General features: G+C 38.0%; 2 protein-coding genes across 13 annotated transcripts in view; one reads left to right on the top strand and one right to left on the bottom strand.

The window, feature by feature from the left end:
• Positions 1-14,194, top strand: part of srcin1b (SRC kinase signaling inhibitor 1b) — a 95,758-nt gene extending 81,564 nt beyond the window's left edge. For 7 of the 11 annotated variants that reach the window (XM_028029833.1, XM_028029834.1, XM_028029829.1 and 4 more), the window contains 5 exons: positions 121-424; positions 691-1,021; positions 1,100-1,242; positions 2,027-2,176; positions 2,267-2,554. In XM_028029833.1, coding sequence (XP_027885634.1) covers positions 121-424; positions 691-1,021; positions 1,100-1,242; positions 2,027-2,176; positions 2,267-2,539 — 1,201 coding nt within the window. In that variant the 3' untranslated portion in view covers positions 2,540-2,554. Of the gene's footprint in view, positions 1-120; positions 425-690; positions 1,022-1,099; positions 1,243-2,026; positions 2,177-2,266; positions 2,555-4,767; positions 6,880-9,756 lie in introns of those variants that run through there. The other 4 variants (XM_028029836.1, XM_028029831.1, XM_028029830.1 and 1 more) reach the window with 3 other exon arrangements.
• Positions 14,195-15,866: 1,672 nt separating this feature from the next.
• fmnl1b (formin-like 1b) overlaps positions 15,867-24,141 on the bottom strand; it is a 30,314-nt gene continuing 22,039 nt past the window's right edge. Inside the window, exons 17-26 of one of the 2 annotated variants that reach the window (XM_028029472.1) lie at positions 21,943-22,145; positions 21,636-21,870; positions 21,408-21,476; positions 21,172-21,252; positions 20,933-21,062; positions 19,544-19,707; positions 19,344-19,445; positions 19,092-19,187; positions 17,713-17,827; positions 15,867-16,467 (exon numbers count right to left, since the gene is read on the bottom strand). In XM_028029472.1, the coding sequence (XP_027885273.1) occupies positions 16,367-16,467; positions 17,713-17,827; positions 19,092-19,187; positions 19,344-19,445; positions 19,544-19,707; positions 20,933-21,062; positions 21,172-21,252; positions 21,408-21,476; positions 21,636-21,870; positions 21,943-22,145 (1,296 nt within the window). In that variant the 3' untranslated portion in view covers positions 15,867-16,366. The remainder of the gene's footprint in view (positions 16,468-17,712; positions 17,828-19,091; positions 19,188-19,343; positions 19,446-19,543; positions 19,708-20,932; positions 21,063-21,171; positions 21,253-21,407; positions 21,477-21,635; positions 21,871-21,942; positions 22,146-24,141) is intronic. The other variant, XM_028029473.1, reaches the window with a different exon arrangement.

The raw sequence follows: 24,141 nt of genomic DNA, 5'->3' as shown, positions 1-24,141 counted from the left end.
ATCAAAATTTTAAGTTGTTCTTGGAAATGTGTCATTTTAAAGTAATTTTGTTAGCATTCTTTTCCTTGTGCATAGTAGTTTATTGTGTTTAATGACATTGTGTTTTCTCTGTTTGCACAGACAAGTCTCAGAAGGTGTGTGGAAGACCCCTGAAGACCTTTCCAGTCAATCCCAGAAAAGATCAGACGACCTGAGTCGCAGCTCTGACCTGGACATCCTGAACAGTCCTCCTCTCAGCCTCAGTGACCTGAGCACCAGTTCCGGTCTGGCCAACTGGATGCCCCTGTCCTCCTCTGCCAGTGAAGCTGACACCTCCGGTCCTGAGCAGGACGTCCAGTCATCCATGACCTTCAGAAACAGAGTCCTGGATGAGCTGCCCAGTCGGCGCCCTGCAGACAAAGCCGTGTCTGCTGAAGTCAGACTGGTAAACCTCATCATGTTCATTTCTCTTCATCACTCTGCTGTAAACAGAAATATATTTGCCGCTCACTCTTCTGCCAGATGGCAGATATTCATTTACATTTGACATTATATCTGAAAGCTCTTAAATCTGTTACTCAGACCCTCGTCACACACGAGCAGATGGTTTATTATTCCGTTTGTTGGGGCAGCATTAGAAAACCAACTCCATATATCCTGCCAGTAATTTCATGTTCTTGTTTTATTTATCTGTGTCTGTATATCTGTTAGGCGGCTGAGCGGGACTGGGAGGAGAAACGTGCCAGTTTGACCCAGTTCAGCGCCCAGGACATCAATCGCCTGCTGGAAGAAACCCAGGCTGAGCTGATGAAGGCTATTCCAGACTTGGACTTTGCTGCCAAGCACATAAACAAACCGGCAGTGCCCCCCAAACCTCAGATTACCCTCCCAATAAGCTCCACCACAGCTACTTCTTCAGCTGCTGGGAGCACTGGGACCACAGCCACCACTATGTCCAGTGGGGAGCAGCAGCCTGGCAAAGTGCAGCTCGCTGCTCAGAAGCTCAACAGCATGGAGGGTGGCGGCTCACATCGAGGGTCTGGTGAGTTGTGCAGATTTTACCATCAACTGTGCAGATAAAAGGATCATTTATGAAATTAATCTTATGGGATTTTTACAGTGGACCTCAGTGTAGCCAGATACAAAACAGAAAAACCCTCCAAGTCTCCTCCACCGCCTCCCCCTCGCCGAAGCTTCCCGTCGGCTCACGGCCTCACCACGAACCGCACCGGAGAGGTGATCGTCACCAACAAGAACCAGAAGGTGAGACTCAATGGTTTGATATAACTTAAAGTCGTCAGCTGTGAAAACAAATGTACTCAGTCTCTGTTCATAATAAACAACAAATATCATTTAAAGGGTAATATCATCTTTGCATTGAGTCAGCTGACTGCATCGTTCACTTCTACATGTGTTCTGACAGCATTTCTTTTACAAGCGTGTAGTGAAAGAAATACTGCCAGTTGATTGAGTGGCCAGTTGAGTTCTTAACTTTGGAGCAATTCCTCATACTGAGGATGCATGTAGTGACAGTAGAGAGGAAAGTATCATTTGCAGTTTCCATTGAAAGGTGTTGATGGTCTGCAATGATGCTTAAGGAGGAATAACATGTGAACTCAACATGGCTGGCACAGCATACGGTTTCCCACTTTGTCAGAAGCACAACACTTCTTTCTTCTCCTGCCACATGTTGCCATACCTGGGACACTTACAGACTGCAGACTAGGAAAACCCCACAAGAGATGCAGTTCTGCAAATGTTCTCACCCAAGCATCCACTCATCACAATTTGTTCAGCTGCTGTCTGATATATGCTGCCCATCATTGAAAAACAATATCAGTCATAACTGAACTGCTAGTAATAATGTTATGCCAGACTGGTGTGACTGCATACAAACCAGTGGTTTCTGAGTGATGCTCAACATCACAAATATAAAGAGACATGACTGAATCAGACATAGGATGTCTCCTACTGCAGGGAGACATCTTCCCTGCAGGAATAGATACACACCACAGAAGGTTTTACTGCCTCTGTTTTGTGTGTGTAGATTGAAGAAGATGGTGACATGCCAAAAACTTTGGTAAAGCTAAGAAGGACCCCCTCAGACACACCCCGGCCAGCCTCCACTCCACCTGTGATCGCCGCCTCAGCCATTCAGGATGAAGATGACGAAGAAAAGATTCTCGCTGAGCTAGAGGTAAGGCAGTTATTGAAATTGCTGAGTTTTAATTTTCTTGTCTCATCATATTCTAAAATGTTCTCACCACATTATTTCATAAATAAAAAGATATTTCAGAGAACACCTGTCAAAGGTTCAGCCAGTAGTAAACAGAGCAGCAGCCCACCAAAGGCCACCCCTCCATGTGTCTTTGGGTCGTTGGGCAGAAAGGTAAAACCTCAAGCTACCGCCTTCTGCTGCCACACTCCTAGATCTGGTTCTTCTAACTTTACCGTCTTTATTAACTACTATTTATTTCCTACTTTGCTCAATCTTCCATGCAGACTAAATACAAGTCTTGAGAGAAGAAATGAAAAGAAAATGAAAAACCCGTTAGCTTGAACGTAATCAGAAATGTGCTTTTTGCTGCCCTTTGCCTTAAGATCTGTGTAGGTTTCTATTCACAGAAACATTAATTTATCCAGTCGTCAGACTGTGAAGCAGAAAAACACTCAGGGGGAAAATTGGTTATTAGTTTGTCTTTTAGACGTCAGAGTAAATCTAGTTTAAACACATGCCTTGGTTCATTTCCCCAGAATTTACTGAGCTGAATCAAATTTATTTTTGCTGCTAAATGGAGTTACAATTGCACAGAAAGTTAATTGAAGAAGTGATACAAGCAGTGGTGGGGAGACCTATTAACTTTTGTTGGACAAAAACATTTATAAACATTTATAAATGTTGTCGGTTTCTGCTTTTTATTGCCATACAAGCGGCATCCAATGCAATTGCTGATAGTTTCATGGTTAATAGTCTGCACAAAACTCCCAGTGCTTTGGGAGTTTTGTGCAGATAAGTTGAAGACTCCTAAAAATTGGGCTTCTGATTTGTTTAAAATAAATGTTACCTTAAAATTTATCAGATTCAATTCTTGATTAAAACTTTGCAACAAAAAAGAAAAGATATCTTTAATTTATGTTAAGTTTAATGCAATGGAATTACTGCACATCTATCAGTATCTAACTAAATTTACCTCAGGAATTGAAAATATCTGTACAGGTTGATACCTTGTCTTGCTAATCTATTGAACATGTTTCCAGGCACTCATCGTTGAGACTTTTATTGTGAAAGTGTGAAACTCTGTTTCACAGAAATTTATATTAAAGGAGAAGGACAGAGGACATATTTTTGAAAAAGCTCCAAACTTGCTATGCTTTGTTTTTTGTTTTTTTTATCCAAGTGGTACAGTGAATGATTACTTGAAAAAGCTATATTATCCAATAAATTTCAGTTCCTGCCCAACTCAAGTGTCACAAACTCCTCTTCTTTTATATGTGAGGAAGCTTTTTTTGGAGAAATGCTAAATTACAAGAACAAAAGAATCCTGTGTGAATATTTTTTACACAAAAATCAAAACCAGATTTTTAGCCTTATCCCAATGTGTCTGAGTTAGCATGCAGTAGTTGTACATGAACATGCCCAAATAAACGTGTTTGCACAATAAAACAAGGAGGGAAGCCTCCAAAAACAGCCTTCAGTTTCTCCGACGTGTTCAGCTGAGTAAAGAGGTTTTGTTTTTCTGCAATTATCTCCCGACTTCACCAGGCAGGTAACTGTCAAAATAAAAGATGTTGAGGATTTTAGGCTCACAGTAGCAGTTTTTTTTTTTTACACGCAGGTAGGTCTTTAAGATTCACACCCTGTTTTCAGAGCTGCTTCTAACTGATGATTAATGTCAACTGAAATGACAGCCGCTAAAATTATCTTAATGTATTTTTATTCCCAAGGCACAAGCAGGTAAAAATGTCATTTATTCCCCTCGGTTGTTAAATGAAAATGAAAACAGATTTAAAGCAAGGGAGGAAGGTTGAAGAGCAGGGTTTCTACACAGCTCAACTCTTGTAGGAGAGGTGGAAATTGAGGTACATTTTTTAGCTTTAATAAATATGGGAAAATATTTGCCCATTTCTTTGTCTAAGTGATTTATCCATCTATTAGTTTATCAATCTGTCCATTACTGAAACTGTCTGCATATTTAGCCATTTGTCCATCCACTCATCCATTGGCTTGCTCATCCATCCATCCATCCATCTGTCAATCTCTTTGTCTATTTCTCACCTGTTTGTCCATCCATTCATGTATCTATGCAACTTACTGAGATGGTGTGACAGTGTTTTGCTGCTCAAAAATGCTCTAATGTGGGTGAATTAAAACAACTTTGCAAAGTAAAGTGGGACAAAATTCCTCCAGAATTATATATAAGATATATAAGACTCTTTGTCAAGTATTTAGTTTTATTTCACCAAACTGAATTTATGGATGTCAATTGTTTGACTATTTTGGATGTTTGGACTTGATTGTTACAGAAATCTGATGAAAATGTAAATTGTCAATTGAGCCATTGAAAAAACATTCACTTAGAAAATCACTACTTATCTTTTGTGTGAAATTTATACGGAGGGGAAAAACATTTTTGCAACACTGTTTTCAAATCATTCTGAAAATAGTTTCCACATTAGTTCAATTTTATCAAGAGGCTTAAATTATCACAAGAGGCTGTCACTCTATTGTGTTAAAATCAGGTTTTCTAGAATAGCACAATAAAACAACTTGTTCTTTTTGTCCCACAGAATAGCAGTAACTCGCCAGGACCAACGAAAGGTCCCACCGTCGCAGCCCGACTCAAGCACCTTCAACAGGGCAGCCTGGAGAGACCAAAAACCCGCAAGCAGAAAGAGGATTTCCCCAAACTCCAGGGCCAGCAGCAGGTATTCCACTTCTAACCCCTCTGACGCTCCGCCTGCCTCTCCTCTCTGCTGTCACTTCAGAGGAAGCTCCGCCTCTTTGTCCCAGAAGACTCTATGACGGAGAACAAACTGATTTTCACCTCCTCTTCTTGTGTGTTTTAATGTTTGGGTGGCTGGATTTGGACGAGCTTGTTGAAGCATCAAGTTTTTGTCCAGTGTGTTAGATTTTTTTCCACTAACCTAAATTCAGTCAGAAGAATTCTGATCGTTCATCATGTTAAAACTGCTGCCTTTAAATAGCCAGAAGGACACAGCTTATTATGCAGAATGATTGGAGCGAGGTTGTGTGAGTTTAATTGATGCAGGAAATGAATTCAGAAGCAGCAGAAAGAGCAAAGCAGACATGGAAAACAAAATGCACATGGAGGCACAAAAAATATAACATTTTAAAAAGAATTCTGCATACGTAATATTAAATATTACTTAAAAAATACAAAAGATGAGCATAAATTGATGTCCTTTCATATTGTTTTTTGAGGCTGACTTGACTGTTTATTTTACTGGCTGGAAATACCTCATTCAATCATTTCCCCCTAAAGCCCTTTCCTGAAAAACATCTTCAATTTAGCTTATGTCCAAGCAAAAAGGATGCAGTTGTGAACTGATTATCAACAACAGTTAAATTGGTCACTATTTTGTGACTCTACAGAATTTATAAAGCATTTGTTGCTTGTTCAAATTAAAATTCTGTTGTTTTTTTTTCTACAAGATTCAAACCTGCTGCTCACAGACTGTAACACAAACCAAGTATACAGGAGTCAAAAAAATAATTCTGTAATAATAAAGCCCTACAGGAGTACATAAATATAACTTACAGTCCCATAATTAGTCAGATCATTTTATCTCCATGTAGATTTCACTAAATTAGTGAAAGTTAATTTATTTGAGTAAAAGCAAGCAGGGATAGCTCAACATAAACAGGTGCTAAGTCCTGCTGGGAAATTAATAGAGGAACAAATGAAGAGGTCTAAATTTTCTGGTGAACAGCTGCACTGACACTGGACTTGATAAAGCTCAGTGGACCAGCTGAGCAGATGAAATGGCATCCCACATGGCCAGGGAAACGCCACACTGGACTCCAAATTGGATTCAAATAAAGTGAAAATTTCATTCAAAAAGAGTAGCAGTCTAGTCCTTCTTGGACTTTGCTTCACAATCGATTTATGCTGCAATCTTCCTGTTGCTTGTGCACTTATTTTCTACTACACTTCTTCCTTCTAATAAACCTTCTGCTAATTATGCAAAGTAAATTTTCACAAAGTAAATCTGTGTTACGAATGTTGCAGACAAAATTCTAATCTGTTGAGATGCACACCAAAAACATCAAAGTACAAAACCTGGAGCTAAGACACTGTGTTGAGAAAATAGAATCCGTTCCCTTCCTCATGTTTGAATTCGTGAACTCCAGTAAAACCTCCAGAAGAAATTGAGTCCAGCCTGAGCAGAGTTAGTGATAAATGCACAGCTTGTTTGAAAACGGAGGCTGGAGTATTATTGTCTCCATGAATGGATGAATCATATCTGCTCCTTCAGACACAGCCAACCGCTTTCGACCTAGCTATGTTTCTGAGAGTACCAAGCACATCCAGCTGGCCACTCAAAGCTTTTTCAGTTTTCCTCTGTAGGCTTTCAGGCTTTATACATTCAGAGGATCTCTGCACAGAAAATGTATTCCTGAAACATAAAAGCTCAGATGTTTGTAAAGTAAAGAAAGTAAATCCTCTGTACTGTTATATTACGGCCTCATATTAAGAAGGCCATGGCCAGTGGTTTGAAATCTGTCTGTCCTAGCAACAAATCAAATATAATACTCCAACCACAGCTGTGGTGCTAATGCAACACTTAAATCATTCCTGTACTGTAGTTTGTATAATCAGAATATTATAATAATATTACAGAAGCAGTTTGGTACTGATAATAAAAGATTCAATTTCAGTTTGTATTAGTCATATTCAATCAAGTTCCGGTCAAATACAGAGAAACTGCAGAAAAAAGCTTTACTCTTTAATTGGAATCTAGAATGAATCAAATTTGTTTTAAAAACAAAAGTATAAAATTTTGATGCTGTACAAAATATTTTTCTGCCTTCAGATAAAAAAGCCTCAATAGCAACACTTAAAAGTCTCAATCTTTCAAAATGTGCAGATACACAAAACAAACTACATGTCGTCGCTTGAGATACAACTGGAAACATAAGATTTATGTAAAAGAAGCTAAAATATTTTATGTTAGATGAAGTGGAGTTTAACCCTGTCATACATAACATGATGTATATTAAATGCATTTGTTTACAGATTTTAAAATCTAAAGTAATTTCTGCAATAAAATTAATCACATTTACCGTTAGCAGAAAGTAAAATAAAAATTATATATAAAATAAGTTTTAAATATGCGCATCAGTTTTATCTCTTGTCGGTTTTGGAGACAAAAAGTCCTTTTGTGCCCTGTTAGAACTGGCTTAAGTAAATTTTCGTGTCCTGTTTTAGTATTTTATTTTTATTATTCCTTTATTTAACCAGGTAAACCCCGTTGAGATCTAGATCTCATTTTCAAGAGGGACCTGAAACAAACTTCACTTCCCGTCGGGGAATCGAACCCTGGTCTCCCGCGTGACAGGCGGGGATACTCACCACTATACTAACGAGGAGTTTGTTTGATGGAGAGAAAAAAAATGCTCTTCTATGTCAAACAGTCTGTACATTTTAAAGTTTCACATTTCCTCAAGCTTCTAACATTAAGAGTGGACCAGACGGACCGTCCACATGGAGATATGACAATTCTACACTGCTGCTGACTTTAACTCAACTTTAATTTGATGCTCGACTTAGGTTTATGCTCTAAATGAGGAAAGGTTGCTCAGTGCCTTCCAAAAGTATCCTTACCCCTTGTAGTTCCTCACATTTTGTCTCCTGTCAGTCAAATCCACAAACTACAGCATAATTTATTGAGATTTTAAGTGAAGTGGTAAATAGGTGCCAACTAAAAAGTAAAGGACAAATACATTGATGTGGTGGGAATTTGTATCCACTCCCATTTAATCAGAAACCCATAAATGAAATGCAATGCAACCAGTTTGCTTGAGTGTGTAGTTTAATGTAGGTACAAATCCAAATGTTGTGTGAAGATTTTAAAGGTTATTGAAAAGATTACTGGACCAGCAGCATCATGAAGATCACAGAACACAGTAGACCGGTCAGAGTTGCATTGGAAAACAAGATCCCAAACTTTCAGCATTCCACAGGGCTCTCTTCAATCCATCATCTGAAAATGGAAAAAAGTATTGCACAACTTCAAACCTACCAATATTCAGCCTTCCACCTAAACTGAGGAGGGCATTAGTCAAGTTTGACCATTGAGGGAAAAAGGGCAAAAAGAAAGTCATTATCGGCAAAAGTAGTATGATTTGCTGTTTGCTTCAAACTCAAAAAATACGTAGAAGAAGGTGCTTTGGTCACTTTCTATTAAACCTGCAATCCTGAATAAGCAACCAGAGCTACAACTGAATTGCTTAGATCTAATAATATACACGTGTCAGAGAAGCGGAGTTAAATCTCAGCCCTAAATCTCATTGAAAATTTCAAAATGTATGTTCAGACACTATTCAGTCTGAAATATTTTGTACAGAAGAAAAAACTATATGTCCAAAGCTGCTATACACAGACTCAGAGTGCTTATTTACATTTCTATTCTCACTAATGTGCAGCTTTCTGTTGGTCCTTTACATAAATTCCCAATGAACCACATTAAAGTTTGTTGTAACGTCACAAAATGTGAAGAATTCCAGGGAATTTGTTTGTAAGCCTCGGTAAATCAGCCAGGTCCACCCAACGACTTTATGCCAGGTTGTTTTCCTGCATCATTTCTGTTGCTCCAAGCGTCTCCAATATTAGTCTCCCTGAACGTAACTTGTTTTCCTCTCGGTCCGCTGAACATTTGGATGGACAAACTGTCTGCAGACTCCCGGATGTCTAATGGGAGAGAACCTGTCTGTCCAGCTCATTTTTCCGAGCCGTTCATCAGCAGTGGCAGCAGAGTGGAGTAGGGGACGGCCAGCCTTTTGTTGTTTTTATTCCACTTGGTTGATGAATTTGGCTCGGAGAGAAGCTGTGGAGTCTCCTGCTGCTTCTTCTGCTTCTGGGCGGTTTGAAGAGTCAAAAACTCAAACGTTTTTGACTCTTATTCAGAGCTGTGGGCTCCTCGCATTCCTCCTCCTACACTCCCATTCTCATGTCTCTTGCCCTTATTTCTCCTTCTATTCATCTCTTCTTTCTTAAATTCCTCAGTTTCTTATTTTATTCTTCCTCTCTCTCTTTTTCCTTCCTCTACATTTACTCTTCATGTCTTTTATTCTTTTTTACTTTCTCTTCTTTCCTAACATCATCCTTTCAATCTCTTGTCCTTTCCTACGCAGCCTTAATTTCCTTGAAATCCTGCCTTTTGTTCCTGTCCTCCTTCCTCATCCTCCTCTTATGCTGCGTCACTCGGAGGAGGAAGGGAAACAGAATAAGGACAGATTTTTCTGTCCTGCAGCTCTGACAGCAGCTCTGCTTCAGCTCAGCGACAGCCACGCACACGAGGACCGTCACGCCGATGCACCAAAACCTGACGTTCCCATCGGCCAATCAGATTGAATCGCAGAGCAGGGTAGTGCAGGGATGAAGGGTTTAAGAGATTTAACAAAAACTTGATGTGTCTGTTAGTAAATTTTGATTTTTATGTTTTCTCCCCTTTCACTGCTTCATGTCTCCATTAAATTTTTCCCTTCTTTGCTCTGAAACTTCCACTCCTCCCTCTGCTTGCTTTTTGGGGCAGTCCTGAGCTTCTGCTGCTCACTGATCCGGCCGATCATCATCATTTCTGCCGACGTTTCCCTTCACTGCTTTTTTCTGACATCTTTTTTTAGTCCGTCAGCCAACCTTTTTTTTTTTTTTACCTCTCCTCTTCGTCACTTGCTTTGCCTTTTGTCATCCTGTCTGCTTCTCAGGTCTCTCAGGTCTCATCTGGACTAATTACGTGAGGACTGAGTACTCGGATCATTCCACTTTTGGACCTCTAAATCCTAATTCACACCTCAAAGGTGACTGTTGGTTAAAATGTCACAGTTTGGAGGCAAACAGGAGCTCCTGTTGTCTGCTGAGAAATTAATGTGACTATGCCAATTCATGTGTAAAATTTGGAAAGTGACTGCAGCAATTCTGGACCTGCAACATGAAGCAGTTTAACACATCTAATGTGTAAATCCATCTACCACCATAACTAACAACCTAACACCAGATCTATGTCCCAGTTTTATGCTTAATTGAGGACTGGCAGATTCTGTATATGTAATAAAATTAGTATTTTAGTTTTATCCAGTGAATTCTGCAACAAACACACAAGTAAAAGCTGCATGAGTGTTTCACTTTATGTTACAGGTGGATTTCAGTAAATAAGAATATAATTGAAAAGTACACGCATTTCAGTCATTCACTTCAAGAAATCAATAGAAATAAACTGGAAACATAAAACTGATAAATTTCTGTTGTTTGAGATGAATGTTTTGAATTAAATGACTAAAAAATAGCTATGTCTTGATCTTCTAATTTACTGAAATTTACCTGCATTTTGCCAAATCTTGCATTATTAAGATATGAAAGTATTAACTGGACTTGTCAAACTTAAAAGTATTTAAATTTATCTATTGCTTCATCTCTGGCAATTCATTAAGCTGCTTTAAAACGGTCCAGAGCAGCGATGTTGAATAATAACCACAATGGGTTGAACTTGCTTGAATTTCATTTTCTGGCAGCTACACATAAGCGGATGTTTTAATATGAAAGGAAGCCAATAATAAATGAATAGGCAGGTGACATTAATGAGTAAATATTACCTCTCAGAAGATCTATGTCCAAGTTTAGTTCAGAGTAAAACTGGATAACCATTTAGAAACCGAGCTGAATTCAGAGCTAGTTCATATTGGGCCTGATCACTTTCTTTGTTACCTGAATTCAGTCGTCTTATTTAGGTTTAGTCCTCTTGAGCATATTTTGGTCAGGTAAAGTGCATTTTATTATGGCCAAATTAAAGCTTCTCAGATATTTTTGTAGATATACACTACTTCTACTTTACTCCTTAGGCCTGTTAGGCCACCTCAATTATACCCATAATTTATTCAATTCAGTTTAATGCCGTTGAAAAGTATTTGCATCTTTGACTGTTTCTTCGCTTTTTGTCACACACAAATGTTTCAGATAATGAAACTAAATTTAATATGACAGACAACCTGATTTTTTTTTAATTTAATAAACTGATTGATAAGGAGAAAATGTTCAAGCCAACCTGGCCCAAGGTGATAGGATATTTGCCACCTAAACCTGATAGATGATTCAGTCACACTTGGTGGCAGCAATAATAACCACCAGTGAGAATTGTGGTGCACTTTTCTTTGCACGATTGATTTAATTACACTACATTGGAGGGTTTGCAAGTTTTGACAGCATATTTAAGTTTTTGAGAAAGCATTTTTATTTATATTTAAATTTAGCCTTAAATCTAAGAGTTTGCTTACATTTCTTTCCGTTTGTTTGAGCCATTGAGAAGTGGACTTGCTGGAGTGATTTTGATCATTGTCTTGCATAACTCAAGAGCTTAGAGTCAAATGTTTGTGGATGGACATTTTTTTGTAGATCAGAATTAATGTTTTGATTGATTACTGAAGCCTGTCCAGTTCTGATACCATTATCACACTGCCACCACCACGTGGGACTGTCTGTATAATAATCACACTTTCCATTTAATCCCTCTTATGTCTCGTCAGTCCACAGAATCTTTACTCAGAAGTGTTGAGGATCATAAACATGAATTTTTGGAAATCTGAGAGAGGCCATTTGTGGTATTTATTGGTTAGGATGGATTTTATCCTTTGAAATCTCCCATGGATGCCTTTTTTTTTCTTATTGTTCAGTCATGAACACTGACCTTACCTGAGGCAAGTAAGGGCTTCAGATGTTGTTCTGGGTTATTTTGTGATGTCCTTGATGAGTCGATGCACGCCGACCACTCTCGGGGAAGATCTCCCCATTTCTATTCTTTCTCCACTTGTGGATAATGGCTCTCTGCAGTCCAAAAGAGCTTTAGAAGTGGAAATATGCAGCCTTGTCCAAACTGATAGATGTCAGATTTTGTTACTCATCTTTTCAAGGCTGTTTTCTTTTTAAGATTTTTAAGCCTACTTGATGTCAGATGGGTTCTAAGCATTTCTGTCCTGGTCTGGTAGTAATCAGGCCTGGGTGTGGCTGGTGAAATTGAATGAAAAATGTGAGCAATCCCAATTAATTTACAGTTCAGCAAAATAAGGAATTATAATTTCATACAGGTTGGTGTTGACAGTGTGTTTTTCTCTTTAACAAGTGATATAATTAAGCTTCTTTGTAATTAGACTATATCTGTCTAATTTTTTAAAAAAATTCTAGAATTAAAGTGTTAAAAACAAAGTAAACAAAAATAAATATTAAGTCAAAAAGCACTTCAAAGCACAGGCCCTTCAGAAGATGAAGGAATCCTCTCCATTTACAGAAATAAATTTTAGCATGTTTGCTATAAAACTCTCCAGTTGCAAAATTTGAAGGGGCCTGCACGTTTATTCAGTCATACTTCTGCAGCTCCACAGACACCTTAGTTTGAACACTTAAGACATGTGCCTTCACTTTGCAATTTTATTTACAGTTAACATTTCCCTGAAATAAGAGCAGGTTAAATATCCTGCCTACATGGTGTTCAAAGCAGACCAGATCATGCCCAGTAGAGCAAACAGTTAACATTTCTAAATGAAACTGTTTGTCTAAAAGTCCTGAGTTTATAGCAGCTGTTCACTCCCCTATGTCATCAGACAGCACCACTCAAAAGTTATTTAATTAAAAAGCCTTAGGTTTAAAATTCATGGACATTCATGCTTATACATAATATTAAGGGTGAAACTGGGACACAGGCATGTTAACATGTTAGTCTTCAATTTAAGTTTTCTTGTAATTTGGACTGAAACAGAAACAAGACATATTGAGCTATAAGGCTTTTGGATTAAAATGAGACCAAACCAGTGTTTCTGAAAGGATTGGTGTTTATACGTGAGGGAGACTACATTAAGAGTTTATAGTTGACTTGTTTATGAAATGTAGGAACAGATTAGCTAATCCAGATTTAGAAAAGTTTAAATCTGACCGGAAACACTTCAGATGTATGTATATTAGTATAAAACCATTTAGTTTTTGTTTTAGAGAGAACATGTAAAAAAGAACAAAAAAATGTCATCTATGTTTTATATAATCAAGCTTTTTTTGTATTTTTATACTTGAAGAGGATTCATAAGCATGGAACACATTTATTCTGTAAATTCTTTATTTTTCTGCGTTAAAGATTTTATTTTTTCTGCGAACCATAAAACAAACCATAATCACACGTTGCCGTAGAGACCTGAAAACACTCCTAATACAAACTGTAAAATAGTGCCACCACATTTACTTAAAAAAAGCACATGAAACAATCCCGTCACTGATGAGACATCCCGTTTGTAGCCGTTTTATTCTATTCTAACCAACAGTGTGTCGGATTATACAGATTCAACTGTTTATCGATGGTTTCTTGATGAGCGTGTGATTGTTCAACCATTTGTGGATGTTCAGATCATGTATATAAACCCAAATAATATATTACAAATTGATTTTATGTGATTTTTTTATATATATAAAGGGGGGAAAATACTCCAAAATGGCATGCATACTGTAAACATTCCTGGAAAATCTGCACGCCGGCTGAACTGACGTCTCATTTTAATTCTGTGTATACCTGTGAGTGTACCATAGAGTAAAGAAAACTGTACAGCGACATATAGATTTTTGTATTCTGTTAAAAGCCCTACTGTCAGAATAAATAAGAAAAAAGAAATCAACTATCACACTTGTGAAGAAAGATATCTAAAAGATATTTATCAACTAAACGCTGTTCCTTCAGTTTGAAAGTGATGCTTGCTGTGTGGGGTAAGTGTTGTTTGTGAACTGTGAAGAAGAATGATAAACTACTACAAAGTCAGTATACTGTAAGTACAAACCAACTAATCTGTGCAGAACAAAGCACAAATCTGTCAATGGAAAAGAAAAAGAACAAAAAACAAAAAAACGTTGCTGCTTCATGTGAGAAAATCCAACAAACAGGTTGCTGCTTTTTGTACGTTCCTGTTGTGTTTTTGTGACAATAAAGGTGACCCTCTGATACACAAGCAACTGTTCAAGACTCAATTTGTTGCCTCAAGTTAATGAAACGTCACATAAAGTCTGAATGGACATCCACATGGACAAGAATGAGATTCTGCAACCTTGAGTAAAAGTACCTCAGTACACGAGACATCACGATCATCTCACCTCAGCTTATAATGAGTTTAGGAGAAATAAAGGCCATTTCTGACCTTTACAGAGAGTGACTTTTTATTGAATCCACCAAACTCAAAGGAGACAAAAAGGATCGAGTTAAAAAAAAGTGGATTTATTTTAGGCGAAAGTTGAACCTATTCCTCCAAAGTTTACATCTGATTTATTGCTGTGAACAGAAACATGGAGCAGTTATCGCTGGAGCTCAGCCACTGATGGAGGTTATTATCTTCTCTGTTCATTTGAAGGATCACCTGTCTTCATGTGGAGATAAGAAGGTTGAAAACAGACATGAATTAAAAAATCATTTTCCTACAAAATCTCACCTGATGCCATTCACTTTCTGATTCAGATTTTTCTTCTTCCGCTCTATTGTGCAAAGCTCGGTTTCAGCATAAATGCAGCTCGAGTGTTTATTATAGTCTGCTGCCGATGGGCCTTCTGATGGAGATGTAGGACTTGTTCTGCCTTTAATAAAATATGAGTGTTTGATCATTTAACAGCGGCCGAAGCAGCTTTAATCATGTTGACTCTGGCGTTTCCCCCCCTGATAAATAAATGTCACAATCTAACGCCTGGAAACTAATCAAATATGTGCTCAGTTAGATCTGATCTGCAGCTCGACGAGCTCAGACGACGTTTGTGAGGGTTAGATGAAAGTTTAATGACTCCAGAAGACCAAAGAGTAGCAAGATGAAGATCAGGATCCTGAGGGGACATTTAAACATTAATGGCCTGCAATCATCAAACGTTTGATAAATCTGGAAATGCGTCCTGTTTGGGTATAAGGAGACAAATTTGAAGCATCCTCCTGGTCAACATGCTTCCTTTGGCTATGTCTTTCACCCCAGATTTTCTGTCTGCAATGGAGTTGAGCAGTGCATCATTTCATTGTTAGCGAGGCAGTTTGCTCTAACGCTGCAGCTTTTCAGCCCTTTACTGTCTGGTGATGGAAGATCATTGTTCTGACCAGAAATAAAATCAATTGCTCCTGTGTTCTTTCATTTAACTATGATTGCAGTTGAAGTTTTATCCACACTTTAAAAATAAAAAAAAATCAAAGTGTATTGAAGCCTGAGCTTTTGCAACATTTAAAACAATCATTTAAATTTAATCAAAGTGCATATTTCCATAATCTGTGAAATAATTTAAACTTGAAAAGAAGAAGCGGGAGCTGGGTAGTTTTCTGTTAGGCTGTAAATGTCTGCAGTGCAAAGTGTTGAGACCTCAGTGTTACTGTGTTGGATAAACTGGAGTAATTGGGCACCAGAGAGCAGCTCTCAGGAGGAAATCATACGAAGGTCTATTCTCTCTCTGCAGTAAAATATGTTTTCTGCAGCAGATTCCCTAGCATAGGGAGCAGATATCAAGGACGGCTGAAACTCCAATGCACAGCTTTTCAGGAATTATAGGCAACATCTTAAATGTGAACGTCAAGTATTTTAGATAATTGTGACAATGTCTTCCTCTTTTGGTCTAAGTTGAAAATATTTTTTCAAAGTAAAATGAGAAAAGACGCATAAATGGCAGGAGTATAAAATACTTTATTTGTTCAAACACTAAAGCGAAGCATAAATTCCATATTAAAATAATTTACTAAAATCCTTAGTATAATATATGAAAACTACCACAGACAGAGACGCAAAGAACAGCAGCGACAATTATAATGAAAACGTATTTCTGAGTGGACTCTTTGTTAAGTTCTTCCTTCATGATTCAGTTTCTGTTCTGGTTCTGATATATCTGAGTCCTAGAAGACATTTCTGTGTTGGATCTCAGCTGTGCTGCTTGCTCTGTAAATTGTCCTGATGAGCTCGGATGACATCCGGTATCAACATCAAGCTTCTGCATTTGATTATATAAGGTAGACAAACATTTCTGCTGCCACTTTCTCTGTGAGGATCAGGAGAACTCTCCAGAGCTGCAGCTGTGATTTTTTTTTCTTTTTTGTTTCCACCATGACATGAGAACAGGACGGAAAGTTTCCTTCATTGTTAAACACCTTCTACTCATAGCTCCAGAGTTCAGAGGGAGATGTCTGAAGATACTTGAAGCTGTTGGCTTGGTCTCCCCCTGGAGCTGTGACGGGAACCATCAGTCCGTCTGTATGGCTGATTCCTTAAATCTGAGGTGAAACAGAATCCAAAACTTAAACAAGATGCTTTACAGCGGACAAAATAAAGATTAAAATTTGGTTTTCAGTTCTTTGTCAGAGACGTAAACATTTAAATAGTTGTTAAATAAAAACTGTTTTCTTGTAACTGACTATTTTCATAATCAACCAATTGCTAAATTAAAGAAGTACGCAGAGCAATGAATATTGCCTTTTACTAAATCACTTCTGATTCAATTCATTCATGTTCATTCAGCTCTCTTTAATTTGACATAATCAATGAAAACTGGTGTGATGAACATAATTAAAGGGTAAATCTTTATGTGGTCCTACATGTTGTGAAAAAACTCTGCTTTGAACAGTCCTCCTATATTGAGTTGCAGCTAGGATAATACTGTGTCCACATGGTTTAAACTGACTGTTCCTGCCAAAACTTTGATTATTTTGTCCACTGATGACTTATTTGGTTAAATTGTTGGATACAATAACCAGATTTTTCTATCGTTTATCATGGAGAATTATTTCTTGATTTTAAAAGTACAAATTTAGAGAACATCTCTGCCTCTTGTTATATAAAAACTGAGTCTCATTTAATGGGCTGTTTTTTGCAGGCCTTAAACTCTGCTACATATATCTTTAAGTTTAAAGGAACGGGGACTTGTATCCTGCAGACACTTTCAGATGATTCAGAGGAACCGAAGTCTCTGGAGGAAACCCTGTAAACAAACTAGTCCTCCGTGAGCCAAATGCTTCAGTGGAGTTTCTGAAACTCCTGCTGAGATGTAAGTCATCATCAGTTTGATTTAAATTGTGACAATTATACATATCTTTGAGGCTTCCGAATGTTTGCGTTACATCACAATTTTTACCCAGGACATATTCTTCTGTCTATAACACAGTAGTGCTCAGAGTGTGAAGATGTCACCTCATCGCTGAAGAATGAGTCGCACAAGAGACGTGAGGAGCGTTTGGCTGAGCGAGCCGTGAAGGGCACAGATTTAAGAGCTGAAGAGATGGATGGGTGGAAAATAGAGGGTTACAGGAAAGAGAGTGAAAACTTGCTGAAAAGAGGAAGAGAGCGTTAGAAAAAAGCAAAGTAGCAGATACGTATAACAGTTTATTTTTTTCTTTATGCAGAAATAGTGTTAAATGTATGAAATCACCATTAAATACAGGGACTGCCTGTCAGGAAACCACTCCCGGTTTCCTGACAAGCAGGAAACACTTATTTCACTCTGTAGTCTCTCCGCTTCTTACCTGTGATGATGTCCTCAATGGCGCCATCTTTCCCCTCCCTCACCGGAGGAGACCCCTGCTTCCTCTTCAGCTCTGCGATCAGATCCATCTGAGGTTGTCTGCACATAATAGGAGTCTGGAAGGAGAAATCAAGCTCGGTATTGGTCTCACACGCACAGGTTATTAAATCATGTCTCTGGATCAATTATGATATCAAAACACCCAGGGACCCTTGTCTTTCAGTTTATTAGGTTGCGGTTGGTTTTCTTGTTGCAATATAAGCTACTAATCAGATTGGCTTCTGCTAGAAAGCTGTCAGGGGACACAACTCCCATCTAATACAAGGTATAAAAAGGGACAGATAATACCACAGTAAATCATGACCAGATTTTTATCCAGCAGCTGATGTCAGAAAGTTGGTGTTTCACTTCAAACCAGCTTTTGTATTTTTTCCAACAAAATGCTGGTTGTATTCTCTAAGCTTAGTCCTAAATGAAACAAATGATGAATTACATCTGAGTCAATAAGTTTCCAAAATTACAAACTTGTTTTTTGTTCCTTAGGATTATAAAAAGTGGAAAAAACCCTCAAAGCTCAATTTGTCTTAAAAGGCTGATTGACAAAGTAATTATTTACACAGAGTTGCGTTTATTCATCTGTATTATCTGTAAATCGTGTTGTGGGAAAGGTCACTGTTTTATTAACATTTCTGGTAAGTTAAATTCCTTCAAGATTTTTTAAAAACAGTTTCTACAATTGTGATTTTGTTTCTGAAAACAGAGTTCATTGTTTTGTTTGACACTTAAGCAGGACCATGCACAGTTACAATTAGAACAATCTGTGTGGAAAACGTATAGATGTCCAATAAACAGTGTAATTGCCCTTCTTAAATTTTGTATGCTTATTATTACATAATTATCTGATTCGGTAGTTAAAATTGATGTGCATATAATGTATTTCAATATTTTTTCAAACAAGTGGTTTGAGCCTAAAGCTTCAAATAACTGGACAAAAAAATTCTAAAACTTAAATATTTAAATAAAAAGTCAAGAAACTTGAAGAATCTGCAAAAACAACAAAAAATATTGCTTTTGAATAAATGCCACTGGTGTCGAATACAAACAATTATTTTTTAAAAAGTCAAGCAAGTAAGATGCCTTCTCGAGATATCACAGCATATGAAATGCTGCGGCACGACACGTGAAAAGAGTGCACTGCATAAAAACTTTGTTGTTTCTCTTTGACTTTAATTTCTTATATCTCATTTCTGTCTTTTGTTGTTGTACAGGGAGTGGAAGTAGTTGAGTCTTTGAAAGTTTCTTCTAATAATTTTGAAATAGCAGGACACTTCATTGGCTGCATCTGTGAAAATGATTAGAAAACAGAAGCTGAGCTGTTACCATGTTCCTCGGAGGTTCTGGTTTGGGAGGAGCTGAGTGATCGTCACAGGTTGGACGTTGTTGTTTCTTTGTGCCCTTGCTGTCCTGCTCAGCTTGCTGTCAGAGAACAATAAAAACATTATTCTGACTGAAACCTGTAGATAAATCTCAGTTTAGATGTAAACTGGTTATAAACTCCACAGTACTATCAGATTCATTACTGTTGAACATTAAAACTTGTTTAGAGAGCTTTTTAGCTATGAAATCTCTGACCTTGTACACTTTTATGAACCGGATAAAAACAGAGAAGAACTCAGAGGGCGGAGTCATTGTGGGATCTTCTCCAAAGTACTCCACGACCGACTCATATGTTTCCTGAATGCCAATGACCCCAAAACAAGAGTGAGGAGTAGACACAACAACAACAACAAAAGCAACATAAATGTAAATGAGTTGAGTTAGCTGATGGTGACCTGGGCAGTCTTTTCTTCGGCAGTCAGAGAGTCAAGAAGCGGAGAGTTGGTGTCCAGAAACGTTTTCAGGACAGGGTTCCCCTTTTCTGCTGAGAACTCGCTCCTGGTCAGCTCCATGCCTCTTTCCAGAGCTCTCAGATTCCTCAGGATGCTGTCAAAGGATACTGCAGTACAGAAAAACAAAGGTTTATAATGAAAGAAGCTGTCGTTAATAAGGAAATGAAGAGATCTCTTTTTGCATCCTCTTTCCAGCACCATTATTTCAGCCACATTACTGCATAACATTATAAATATTAATTTTATTTAATTCAAATTATATCTTTAAAGAACTTTTCTTCATTTGAAAAAGTACATTTCTATGATTTTGTAAACTTGAAGTGAACATTTTTGCCTATTTTGTCACCTTTCTATAGTACAAAGTACAGATAAACCAATAGGATTTATTTGATAATGAAGTGAAATCTTAGTCTCACAGTGTTCACAGTAATGTAAAGAAAAATAGTCTTTCAGAAAAGTGTGAGCTGCTGAATTGGACCCCCAATGTCATCTTCCGTGGCGTTTCCTATTAACTTCTCTCTCAAATCGGCCTAATTTGTAACAAAACTGGAACCACAGAGGGGGTCGTTTTTATCCAGTCGTTTCATTAAAATAGCAGCAGGAGTGACGTCCTGAATAAAAAGAAAGTAACAGAAATAGGAATAGTTAAAAACAATCCGAGGAAAACAGAAGGTTTAATAAACTAAATATAACTGCCCGAAAAACTGCAGAAAGCTGTAAGCTAAATGTGTTTTATTGATCCAGACTGAATGGAATTGGGCATTGCATGCAGGAGATGAGGTTTGAAAATAATACTGTAGAAATATTCCAGCAGAGCTGTGACGAGAAGACTGTTTACATGTATCAATGTTGCATATTGTTGCTGCATATTCATGGATCCTCTACTGTGGCTTCATGCCTCATCACCTGTCAAATTTCATCTGAGCTCTGTGGAATAATTTACAAATTGAAGGACAAACCTTAGTTTAGCTGTTTGGAATGTTTATGTTCCAATGAGCCATTTTGGTCTTTTTCCTCTCCACATAAAGTTTGTTTCATGCTAAAAATCCTAGTTACTCTTTGAAATTAGTACTTTGAAACAATTTAAACAAATTTGCTAGAAAAAAAAACGGTGATGCACAGAGAAAATTTTTGCAGAAGCCTGGCAGTAAACCATTAATCTGATTGCACAGATGTATTGAGCTGTGCAAGAAAAATACTCCATCAATGAAAACTTTGGTCACTTGTGGAGTTTCCCTCTGATTAGCTTTTTTGTTAGACAGGACATGCTCAAATTTTGTAAACACATGTGGTGCTGTTTGTAGGTCAGACTTGGGTGATGTTGGAGGTTACCGAGCGCTGCCTTGTCCAGGAAGTGCAGTTCAGTGTAGAAATTCTGCAGATCCGGGTATTTTTCCCGGATGATCCTGACAATGAAGTCCAACAGCGTATGTCTGCGGTCTGTTGATTTAGTGTCCCGTAGCTTAAAGGAGTCAGCAGAGCAGTTAAAGAAAAAATAGAGACTGTGACATCTAAAATTCATAGCTACTTGAGGGTGCAGACTCAAACTTTAATCCAGCTTCGTTTCTCACCAAGTCTAAACTCTGCAGATGGAAGCCGTATGCTGGCCCTCGCCTGCTGCTGTTCATGTAGTTTCCAAACGCCAAAATGATCTATGAATCAGAAACAAGTGGAGCACTGTGTGATACACCTATTACGTTTTTTTCTGTTTAGATAAAGCTGAAAGAAAATATTTAACCATTGCAATGCGTTCATCTGCAGATGTGTTAGTCAGGAGTTCACGAAACATGTAAATGAAAATATTTACCTCCAAGATTTTCTTCAGCTTTATGGACGATTTGACAGACATTGAGGCTGCAATAATGGCGTCCAGCTGCTGCAAGACGACAATGAAAATTTGATAAAGGTTTCAGGTAAACAAGCAGCCTTACAAAATGATTTCCCTAAAACCAAACAGTAACTTCAACACATACACCCATTTGACATTTGTGTTTTGTCAGTTGGCAGAGACCCATTTCCGGCCATATAAACTCACAGGCTGGATGTTCTGGATGCTTTCTGTGAAGTTGCCCATGAAGGTCAGTGTGCTGATCCTCTGGGAAAGCCTTGGGATCTTGCCAAAGCGCGCCATGAAGCGATCCTCTTCACTGAGCTCGTTCAGCGACCGACCTTCGCTCTCATAGGTTTGGATGAGCTTCATTTCGTACTCTGTGGGGATGAAACGCTCCAGCAGCTCCAGGAAGTCCAGACTCAAAGCTTGCTGGTCGTACCTGTGTGAATAACAGTTCTCTGAATTTACTGGTCGATGCATTCAACTGACAGTTTTAAAGTTCAGCACGTACGTCTCAATGGCGCTGCAGATGTCTGAAGTAGCCACACATTTCTTGCGCAGTGTGATGGCCAGGTTTTTGGCCCTGTTGGGCTCCATTAGAGACACTCTACTGGGAGTCTTCCCGGCCATTTTCTTCTTCAGGTTGCCCAGATCTACCGGAGGGGCCTGAGCTTTGGTCTTAAACTGTTCCTCGAAAGCCTCCATGTCCATCTCCTGAAACAGAAACAGCAGCAGAAACATTGGAGTTTAAAGAAAAGGCAGAAGGTTTTCTCTTTTTAAATGAATTTACAGTTAATATCCTGTAATTAGAGTTAGAGTAGAAACTTTTAAGACCTAAATCCAGAGATTTTCATCCATTTTTCCTTTTAAAAGTTTCTAACTTAAATACTCAATATTTCTTTTAGAGAAATTTCTACTTAAAATTTCAGTATGTTCACTTAAAGTACAGTTTTAGTGCAAAAGCAGAAACTGCACAAGTGTGTTGCTAATGTCCACCAATTTAATCAAGTTAGAGATATGATGGTGTGAGAATATCAGGATATCATATAAAATATCATATAAAACCCTGAATAAAAATAGTTTTTGGTTTTAGATGAACTATAAAATAATGTGTTACATGAACGAAATGTTTTTTTAAAACATAGAAGCAGTAGCTGCAAAATATTACAGTATATTACATATTACTGTTATTAACACTTGTAGCCCTGTGGTAAACTGGGGTTACTGTAATGACGTATGTTGAGGTTAATAAAAATCTTACATAGTTCAAGACAAGACCCAAATATATTAAAAGTGAACGTTTAATTACTAAAGCATAACATTGGTGATAACTATGGATTTCATTTTCTTGTCTCTGGAAGAAATACAGCAGTATTTTCCTTTACTTTAATATTTCAATAATTTAAAGGGTAAAGGTAGCTATTAAGTACTTTGCTTACTTAGTAATTAAAACTGTATTATTTCCAATTGAAAGAAGTATTAGTGTGATGTTAGATGCACTGTGTATTTTATTTGGCTTTGCCATTTGATTGGTCACTGAGACAGTCCGTCCGGTGCGTGACTCGTGATTGGTTGAGAGAAGAGGGGGAGGGAGGAAGAAGAACAGGAGAACCGTGATGGCAGACAACGGGGTGAGACTAGCGGAACTAGAAGTGAAGAAAACACACTCAAAGGAGAGAAAAACTGGACAAAAGTACGGAAGAGGACGAAATTCGGGAGACGTTAGAAGAGCTTGGTCGCCGCGAGAGGGACGGAACCAGAGGAGACAGACGCAAGTAGTCCTGACGAGTTTTGAGCTAAGATAGGTGAGCTAGCCGCTTCACCACCACTTGTTCAGCTGCGTTCACCGGAAGTCGAGGAGAGGACGAGTGAATTGCAACGCTCTCAATGTCTTGCAAGTGAATTGCAACGCTCTCAATGTTTTGCAAGTGAATTGCAACGCTCTCAATGTTTTGCAAGTGAATTGCAACGCTCTCAATGTCTTGCAAGTGAATTGCAACGCTCTCAATGTCTTGCAAGTGAATTGCAACGCTCTCAATGTTTTGCAAGTGAATTGCAACGCTCTCAATGTTTTGCAAGTGAATTGCAACGCTCTCAATGTCTTGCAAGTGAATTGCAACGCTCTCAATGTCTTGCAAGTGAATTGCAACGCTCTCAATGTTTTGCAAGTGAATTGCAACGCTCTCAATGTTTTGCAAGTGAATTTCGACTCATTGTTTTTCTAACAGGCCTGCAACGTTTTCACACTTTCCTGGAGGTCGTGAGTAACAAACTGACTGGGTTATATTTTGTTTAGAACTGTATATTGATATAATTGGACATTTCTTGTTCTGTCCTGGTGCTGTGAAAAAACAAAAAGGGTGGCCGTTAATATTTTATTTATCCTGCCTTATCTAAAGAGGTTTATGTTTGTTTAGATCCTATTGAAGGGTCTTTCAACTACAAAGCTACGGTGGTGACTAAATAATAGGTTTTCTGTCATTTTAGTTTTCTCAAATAGAATGGAAAAGGCAGCTACACACTGTTTATGGCATATACTTGTGCTTATTTTTAAGCAAAAAATTAATATGCATTTAGAAGTTCTGCTTAAGTACATTTTTAAACTTTCTGCCCTTTACAGTGCAAATATCTGCATTCTGCATGAATAGTAAATGTTCAGCTGGCTGCTCTTATTATTCTAAGATTTATTTGTGGTGCAGCTCTAGTTTGA

The sequence above is a fragment of the Xiphophorus couchianus genome, chromosome 10, assembly GCF_001444195.1.
Source record: "Xiphophorus couchianus chromosome 10, X_couchianus-1.0, whole genome shotgun sequence".
Taxonomy (NCBI): domain Eukaryota; kingdom Metazoa; phylum Chordata; class Actinopteri; order Cyprinodontiformes; family Poeciliidae; genus Xiphophorus; species Xiphophorus couchianus.
Note: the sequence above shows the minus strand (reverse complement) of the source record. Positions and strands in the feature narration are given on the sequence as shown.